Genomic DNA, 9300 nt, shown 5'->3' on the forward strand with positions numbered 1-9300 from the left:
GGACACCTTCAGATGGGGGAATCTGTCTTTGAAGTGCCTGCCTCTGGCCAGTCCTATGGAAGGCCTGTATACTGACCTGACAACCGCAGTGTGGCAAGTGTGGGTTTTTGAATGAACAGAGTTCACACTCAGCTCTTCCGCTAGCACTTCTGAGTCTCAGGTCCCCTCAGCAGGAAAATAGGTGCCCAGCTGCCCCATGGGTGCTTGTGGGGAGGCCCTCTGTCACAATCTGCCCTCTTCTCCATTGCGTGACTCCAGCCAAGGCTGACCTCTGGGGCACCTCAGCCTGATAACCAGGCTTCGAGGTTGAAGTTACAGTTTCAGCCTCACAGAGACGCTCTCAAGGGCCCTGTCTAGTCTCTCACTGTGTCTTCTGAGAGACCGCTGGAGCAGGCTGCTGTGTGTGTGTGTGCAGGGTGGGTGTGGTAACTGTTTACCCCACAGCTCATTACCCAGCCCAGGGACTGCTGAGGAGGACAGTGCTCGGGGCCAACAGGGCAGGAGGGGAAGGCAGGGGCAGGGGTCCCTGGTGTGGCCAGAGGCTCTGGCAACCTCTCTTCTCCTGCCTCAGAGGGGCTGCAGGTGCCTGCCTCCCTGGGGACACAGCTTCTCTACTGCCCCAAGTCAGGAGGGAGCTCAGGAAGCTGTGCCCCAGCTCTAGACCCCTGTTCCGAAAGGCAAGGTCTATTTCTTATCTTTGAAATGGCTTAATGACATCCGCGAAGCTGTGGCTGGGAGGGGAATGAGAGGTCTATCTACCAAAGCTGTCTATGGTGCTTTGTGTGTGTTGTGTGCAGGACAAATAAATGCCCCTTTTTTTCTTTTGTCTGTCCACGCAGCCCGGAACAAGCCCCTAAGTAAGTAGCTTTCCCCCACACATACCCCATTTTGGATTCTGAGGACTCTCCTTCTGTCCCCAGTGAGGAGCGCTGGGAAGGTGAGATAGAAGGGACAGATACACTTTATCGCCCGGAGGTCACTGAACAGAGACCAAGCCGGCAGCTCTTCCATCCTGGCCCACGCCCCGGTGCCGGCTGGGGCGGGGAGAGGTTCTTGGGGGTCCCTGGCACGGGATGCAAAGCCAGAGAACACGCGGGGAGGAACCAGGACGTCACCCCAAGGCCCACCGACCTCGGTAAGTGACGGCGCCCCCTCTGCCCCCACTGCCTCCGAGGGCCGCCCAGAATCTGTCCACCCAGGCGCGGGACAGGGCGACTCCCCCGTGGCGCCGTGCTGCGGCGCCCAGTCCCTCCGGCAGGTCGCCGAGGGCGCCGGGGCCTCGCGCCACACCTGTCCGCTCCTCCGGGAGGCCCCGGCGCCTCTGCTGCCGGCCCCTCGGCGCGGAGCCCTGTGTCCGCCGTCGCTTTGATCCCGGGGGCCCCGCTGGATAAAAGTCCCGGGCGGCTCCGCGCCAGCGCCAGAGGGGAGGCAGCCGAGCCGGGCGTACAGCGGGCTGGCGCTGGGCGAGCGACGCCAAGGAGCCGGGGCCGCGGGGCCGCCCGCGCGGGCCGCGGTGAGCGCGGGACTCCGAGCTGGTTCGGGGTGGGGAGTGCCGACCGGGGTGCCAGTCGCCCGCCGCTGCTCTGGGCCTGGGCGGCGGGAGCGAAGGGCCTCCGGCGGCTCAGGTGAGCGCTCCCCTTGCGCCCCCAGCCCGTCGGGCCGACCCGCCGCGTGGCCAACCGAGCTACCCCCGCGCGGAAAAACCCCGCTCCTTCCCCGCTGGCCCCCGCTCGCCGCCCCTTCCAGCCGCCCGGGGGCGGGGGCGGCGGCGCCGGGCTGGCCGCGGTGAATGAGCCGCTGGGGCCGCCGGGCCGCGCTGCCCCCCACGGAGCCAGGCCGGGAGCGCCTCCGGCGGCCGCGGCGGGGTAGTCCAGGCCCCTCCGTCAGGCTTGCGGTTTGGGAAGAAAAGGCGATGCCTCCGCCAAGAAAAGAGCGAGCGCGGCCCCCTCCCCCTCCGCCGAGCCGGGGCGGCGGCGGCGGCGGCACATCTAACGCGCGGGCACCCGGGCCGCCGCGGCCCCCGCAAACTACGCCCAGGCTCGGCCCCCGCCGCTCATTGGCGCGGGCCAGAGCCAGCGCACCCAGACCCTGCGCTGCCCTCGGCCGGCCGCGCGCGGAGTCCCAGCTGCCCAGGCCGACGGCGCCCGGCCCCGAGAGCCTCGACGCCAAGCCGCCCGCGCCTCCTCGGCCGGGCCCAACGCGGGGAGCGGGGCGAGCGAACAGGCGCGCCGCGGCCCGGGCGCCCCCGGCCTGGCGCCCTCGCCGCCGCGCCGCCTCAACGCCGCCTGCTCTCCGCAGGTGGCCGCGGGCCCGAGCGGTGCGGCCATGGGCCGAGGGGTGCGCGTGCTTCTGCTGCTGGGCCTTCTGCACTGGGCCGGGGGCGGCGAGGGCAGGAAGACCTGGCGGCGCCGCGGCCAGCAGCCACCCCCGCCGCCGCCCCCGCCGCGGGCCGAGGCGGCCCCGGCAGCCGGGCAACCGGTGGAGAGCTTCCCTCTGGACTTCACGGCCGTGGAGGGCAACATGGACAGCTTCATGGCACAGGTCAAGAGCCTGGCGCAGTCCCTATACCCCTGCTCGGCGCAGCAGCTCAACGAAGACCTGCGCCTGCACCTCCTGCTCAACACGTCGGTGACCTGCAACGACGGCAGCCCGGCCGGGTAAGGCCTGCACCCGCCCGCCGCGACCAGCGCGCCCCCGTCGGTGGTCCCGGGACCGCGGGCTGCCTGGTCGCCAGCGGGTGCGCACCACCCGCCTCCCTGTCCCCGCTCAGACGCACGGAGCCTACATTGGGCCGTCCCTGCTGGCCGCAGCGGTGGTCGCCCACAGGGGAAAGGGCTCCCGTCGGGCCTCGGAGGCGCTGGCTCCGGGTAGGGCCCTGCTAGGCAACTAGCTGCGCGGGGGTTGGGGCAGCGTTGGTCCTGGGCCAGCCCCGGGCACTGACCCCTCGGCCACCGGTACCCAGTCCCTGTGCTCGCGTTCTTCGTTCCCTGGGCGGGGAGATGGCAATCCGCGAGTGGCCCTGACTCCAGCAAGAGGAGGTGACACAGGGGGGCGGAGAGACGCCTGGCGTCCGTACCTCCACCCCCATCCCAGCTCAACTCGCCCCGTCTGCTCCGTGTTGCTGCTGGGACTGCCAGAGATCCAGCCAGCCGGAGGAATAGGCAGGGGGCGCAGGTGGGACAGAAGGACCTGGGTGCCGCATTCACCCCCTCTCCAGCCCCTAGCAGATAATGGAAGGATGCGAGGCTGAGGGTTGGGGCGGGGTTAGGGGTGCCCATGCCCTCAGTGACTGCACAGCCTGAGGAACACGACGTTAGGTCCGGCCTTGGTAGGAAGGATGCGACCCCGCTCCGATGGCGCCCGCGCCCCTCCACGCCTGCCTGTACGACCCCGGTGCTCCTGCCCCATGCACCCTCGAGAGAGCTTCTCACTCTCCAAGCCCCACTGCGCATCCCAGGAGGATCTTGAGCCCTGGCGAAGACCCCACCCCCCACCCCGCCTGGCAGCCGGCGCCGAGGTTACAGCGGGTCCCGCGCGGGGCGGGCCGTGGGGATTTTCCACGGACCACACAGCCCCTCGCCGCCCTTCCCTGCCTCGCGAGCGCCACCTCCCGGGACTGACCGCCGCTCGCCCGGCCGGGCGCGCTCTGCGGGGGCCTGTCCGCTGGCGCCCCCGTGCGGCCGGCGCGTGCCGGGCGACAGGTGGAACGACCCCTATCTCCCGGGAGCTGGACCCTGCAGCCCCCGCTCGTCCCCCGCCCCCATGACCACGCACTCCACCCACTTCCCTTGCAGCTACTACCTGAAGGAATCCAAGGGCAGCCGGCGATGGCTACTCTTTCTGGAAGGTGAGTGTCAGGTGCGGATGCAGCGGGGTAGGAGGAGGGTCTCCTCGGCACTAGATCCTGAGGTTGGGGGCTGTGCCCGCAGGAGGCTGGTACTGCTTCAACCGGGAGAACTGCGACTCCCGATATGACACCATGCGGCGCCTCATGAGCTCCAAGGACTGGCCCCGCACTCGCACAGGTCAGCGTGCCAGGGTTTGCCCAGGAATCCCCAGGAGGCGAGGGGAAGGGAAAGGGGCTCATAATTGGAAGTCCTGGAAGAAGCCTTTTCTCCTTCATTCCCTAGAGCCCCAGAGAGGCCCCACCCCATCTATCCCCCACCCCACCAAGGTTAGGGAACATTCACTCTAACATTTCATTCTTATTCCACAGGCAACTTCCCAGGGCTCACCCTGGCTACACAGTACAGAGCTGGTCCCTGGTCAAAGTAGCTGGTGGAAGGGGGGAGGTTGAGGGTCATGTCCAAAAGTCACAGCCCGGCTGGGCATCCTGGTCATGGAGACTCCTTGGAGTAACTAAACCCATCCATTCCCTACTCACCCCGCAACCTTAGTTCAGGTGGTTGTCACCACCCACCTCCTTGCTGTAGCTTGATAGGATCCTTCCACATCTGCTTACCTTCCTGTAGTCCTCACGCCTGCCTGCATGCCCTGCTCCCACCAGAAAGACCCACTGCCTCTGTCCTTCCCTGCCACAGGCACGGGGATCCTGTCCTCCCAGCCAGAGGAGAACCCCCACTGGTGGAACGCCAACATGGTGTAAGAGGGAGCCAGAAGGTCCTTCCTGGTGGGGGGGAGTCCTGTCTTGGGGGTCCTTTCTGGAGGCTCTTCCTAAGAGGTTCTTAGGGGAAGTCTATCCTGGGGGAGCCTGTCCTTAAGGGGGTCCAGTCCTGGGAGAGGTCCTTGCTAGGGAGCTCCTGTCCTCAGAAGTCCTTCCCGAGGAGGGTGATCCTTCCTGGGGTCCTCGGGCAACAGAGGAACACGGCAGGCTCACACCATCCGTGTGTCACAGCTTCATCCCCTACTGCTCCAGCGATGTGTGGAGTGGGGCTTCGTCCAAGTCTGAGAAGAGTGAGTCCCATGCTTCCCCCACCACTCCCTTCCCCCCCGCCCCCACAGAGGCAGGGCAAGGAGGACAGCACTTCTGGTGAAATACAGACGTTCAGCCTTGTGTCTCCCTCTAACTCTTCAATAGTGTGTCCCAGGGTGCCTGCCCCCAGCACCCACTGCCTGGCTTGTCCATGGCTGGCCTGACCCTGGGGGAGGGGGTTCCTCACTCCTAGGTGTTCCCCGAGGAAGGGCCCCCAGCACAGTCTTGCGTACCTGACCCACCTTCCTCCAATCTACCCCTGCGCCTGTTCCCATCCCATGGAAGACCCTCCAGACACCCAGCTATACCTGACCTCCTTCCAACCTGGGGATGGGAGGACTGGCTGTCTGTCCAGGCCACCACTTGAAGCCAGCTCTCCTTCTCTGTGCAGACGAGTACGCCTTCATGGGCACCCTCATCATCCGGGAGGTTGTGCAAGAGCTCCTGGGCAAAGGGCTGAGTGGGGCCAAGGTGCTGCTGCTGGCAGGGAGCAGGTGGGCTGGGCAGGGGCTGGGGTGGGAGTGTGGATGGAAGGGAGAAGATGGGGCTGAGCCAGGGCAGATGCGTTGCCAGGAGGCTCAGCAACATGGGGCATCTCTGAGGTTTGGCTCCCGAATGCCATGTGGCTGGAAGCTGTCCTGCAGTCACTTCTGGCTCCGTGGTTGTTGGGTGTGAGGGAGGCTTTGGATCACAGTGACCTAGGCAGTTGACTAAGGGCTAGCTGTGGACCAATGCACCGCCAAGGGCTGGGGTCCCTCTAGGCAAGATCATACCCGCTGGTCATTGTATCCCAGCGGGCATGTAAGGGACTCAGGGGTCGTCTAAGGAATGGACAGAGGGGCCTGGACCACAGAGTTCACCTTCATTTTCAGATAAGGGAACCAAGTCAGAGAGTGAGAAGCAGGGGAGGGAAAGGGGTGGGAGGAAGTGAGATGACCCGACACTTAGCTCTGTGTCAGTGCCTGGAGCTCTGCCAGCCCTTCTCTGCCTCCAAGACCTGGAAGGGCCCAGGGGCCTTACACACAAACCCAGAACGTGGTGGCAGCTCAGAATGCTCTTGGCTCCCTGTGCCCTGGGGAATGGGCTGAGGCTGGGCAGGCCTGGTGGGTGAGTGTCCTTCCTCAATCTGCCCGGCTTAACCTCCCACCTTCCCTGCAGCGCGGGGGGCACGGGGGTGCTGCTAAACGTGGACCGTGTGGCCGAGCAGCTGGAGGAGCTGGGCTATCCAGCCATCCAGGTGCGGGGCCTGGCTGATTCCGGCTGGTTCCTGGACAACAAGCAGTACCGCCGCACAGACTGCATCGACACCATCACCTGCGCGCCCACGGAGGCCATCCGCCGGGGCATCAGGTGCCCCAGGAGGGAGGGCCCATTCTGTGCAGAGGGCCTGGGATTGGGTGGCATCAGGGGGTGGAGGAGCTCGTGGGGGCTGGGTGGGAGGTGGGCGAGCAGCCTAACCTGCCGTGTGTGGCCTAGGTACTGGAATGGGGTGGTCCCGGAGCGCTGTCGGCGCCAGTTCAAGGAGGGCGAGGAATGGAACTGCTTCTTTGGCTACAAAGTCTACCCAACTCTGCGCTGTGAGTGGGCATGCAGGGCAGCGGAGGGGGCGGGCGGCAGGGGGTGTACAGCCTTTCTGTGTCTGCTGGAAACCCAGCCTGGAGTCCAGTCCTCAGAGGCGAGGCTTGGAGACCACTGCCACACCCAAGAAGGGTTGACAAAGTCATCTGAGCCTGGCCGGGACTTTCTCAGTTTTAGCACTAGAAGTCCGCTCGGTTCAAGGCAGACTAGGATGGTTGGTTACGCTGACCACACCCACGGTGAGGAACGTGCCTTGGAGTTGAATCCCAGTGCTGTCCCTGTGTGGGGCCTTGGCTGTCCCTCGCCAGCACCACACTCGAAGCGACATAATCGCCGTGTTTTGGTCAAAGCGGAGTCCTGGGAGCCAGGCCAAGGTGGGAGGAGGGAACGAGGCACCTCTTCCAGGCAGCATGCCAGGGGAGCTAGTCGCCAGCACTCTGCAGCCAGAGCCTGGCCGGCCTGTGAGCCTGCTGTGGAGCTGGCGGTGGCCTCCGCCCCTGGAGCCTGGGGCAGGGGGCAGGGCTCCGAGGCGAGGCCCAGCTGAGCCGTCCCCGCAGGCCCAGTCTTCGTGGTGCAGTGGCTGTTTGACGAGGCCCAGCTGACTGTGGACAATGTGCACCTCACGGGGCAGCCGGTGCAGGAGGGCCAGTGGCTGTATATCCAGAACCTGGGCCGTGAGCTGCGGAACACACTCAAGGATGTGCCGTGAGTGTGTGGGGACCCCACTTGGCCCCCCAGATCCATAGTAAACCACTTGACTTGAAAAGAGAGGCCGCAAAGATGGAAAACAGGAAGCAGCCCAGGGGTCCTTGAGGTGATAAACTGCGGTCAATGTAGACAAAAGGGTACTACCCAGTGCTAGAGAGGGGTGAGCACCTGAGCTGCCAAAAGAGGAGGAACTGTAAATGCATGTTACCAAGTGAAAGAAGCCAGTCTGAAAAGGCCACATGTGTTATTCCAACTCCATGACGTCGAACCCAAGTCTTGTGCCTCTCCTGAATTGGCAGGCGAATTCTTTACCACTGTGCCACCTGGGACGCGCCTGTGACATCCTGGAAGAGGCGAAACTATGGACACAGTAAAAAGATCAGTGGTGGCCAGGGGCTGGGAGAGAGAGGTATAAATAGGTGGAGAACAGTAGATGTTTAGGGCTGAGGAACTGCTCTGTATGGTACCACAATGGTGGACACATGTCATTACAGTCTTAGTGTTAGTCGCTCGGTCATGTCCGACTCGGCAGCATGTAGCCCGCCAGGCTCCTCTGTCCATGGAATTCTCCAGGCAAGAATACTGGAGTAGGTAGCTATTCCCCTCTCCAGGGGACCTTCACAACCCAGGGACTGAAGCCTGGTCTCCTTCATATAGACAGGTTCTTATCATCCAAGCCACCAGGGAAGCCCAAGTGTCATTATACATTTGTCCAGATTCATAGACAGTACAGCTCCAAGGATGAACCCTGATGTAAACTACAGACTCTGGATGGTGATAATGTGTCATCTAGGTTCATTGATTATAACAAACATAACAACTGGTGGGGGATATTCATGATGGGGGCGGCTGTGAATGTATAAGAGCAGGGGATGAGAAAGAATCTATGCCTTCCATTCAATTTCAATGTGAACCTAAAAATTCTATGAAAAACTAAAGTCTATTAAAAAAACAAATATTCACCTGTCCAGCAAAGCCCCAACTCTGAGCAGGATTTGGAGGCAGAAAGGGACAGGGGTTAGTAGGGCACCTGGGAGCTGGTGGGGATAAGGCCTGGGGGGAGCCACTGGCCAACCCAGCAAGTGGCAGGAGGGAAGTAGGAGCCAGGTAGGGGACAGCCTCCCAGGAAAGGAGCTGTGACCTGTGCGCTTTGGGGTGCGGAAGGAGCTGAGGTGGGATGTGGTTGCTCACAGGTTGCCTTCTCCCCAACAGGGCCAGCTTTGCCCCCGCCTGCCTCTCTCACGAGATCATCATCCGAAGGTCAGTGGCCCCTGGCCCCAGGACAGCTCGTATCCATGGCTCTCGATCCAGACATCTGCAACGCCCCCATCCCCAGCAGGCCTAGGCCTGCCCACCAGCCTCCCCAGCTCTGGCTTCTTCTGAGGGTTTTCAAAACCACTTGCACAACCAGCTGTGTGGCAAGAACTCAGTGGTGGCAATGCCGTCCCCTGCTTTGGCCACACCCGAGTGATCCCCAACCTGGGTTTCTGTCTGCAGCCACTGGACAGACGTCCAGGTGAAGGGGACCTCACTGCCCCGGGCGCTGCACTGCTGGGACCGAAGCCTCCATGACAGCCACAAGGCCAGCAAAGCCCCCCTGAAGGGCTGCCCCATCCACCTGGTGGACAGCTGCCCCTGGCCCCACTGCAACCCCTCGTGCCCCACCATCCGGGACCAGTTCACGGGGCAGGAGATGAATGTGGCCCAGTTCCTGATGCACATGGGCTTCGACGTGCAGACAGTGGCGCAGCAGCAGGGCCTGGAGCCCAGTAAACTGCTGGGGATGCTGAGCAGCGGGAGCTAGGGCCCCTCGCCCCGGCCATCGGCCATCTCCCGTCCAGGCCCTCCCGCTCTCCTAGGACTGCAGGGCCCTGGCTGTCCCCGCCCTGGGTCTGGACACCCTCCCTTGGCAACCTTCACTGTCTCTCTCCTACTGCCTCTGAGGGGCCCCAGCCAGAGATGGTGGACCTGCCATCAGCCTGGCTGTGGTCCTTGGCCCCCTCCCGCCCCTCCCTCCTGACACCCCCCATCCCCATCCCCTCATTCCTAACCCCCCTCACTCCCTCCACCTCCAACCCAAG

At 63.8% G+C, this 9300-nt stretch overlaps 1 protein-coding gene across 1 annotated transcript; it reads left to right on the plus strand.

Annotated features, from left to right (window-relative positions):
- Positions 1–2325: 2325 nt before the first annotated feature.
- NOTUM (notum, palmitoleoyl-protein carboxylesterase) lies at positions 2326–9023 on the plus strand. Its single transcript, XM_052658716.1, has 11 exons — positions 2326–2657; positions 3795–3847; positions 3930–4025; positions 4542–4602; positions 4856–4914; positions 5325–5427; positions 6092–6283; positions 6410–6510; positions 7069–7216; positions 8432–8479; positions 8717–9023. The coding sequence occupies exons 1-11, from the start codon at positions 2326–2328 to the stop codon at positions 9021–9023; spliced, it is 1500 nt and encodes a 499-aa protein (XP_052514676.1).
- Positions 9024–9300: the final 277 nt, after the last annotated feature.

The sequence above is a fragment of the Budorcas taxicolor genome, chromosome 19 (assembly GCF_023091745.1).
Source record: "Budorcas taxicolor isolate Tak-1 chromosome 19, Takin1.1, whole genome shotgun sequence".
Classification (NCBI taxonomy): domain Eukaryota; kingdom Metazoa; phylum Chordata; class Mammalia; order Artiodactyla; family Bovidae; genus Budorcas; species Budorcas taxicolor.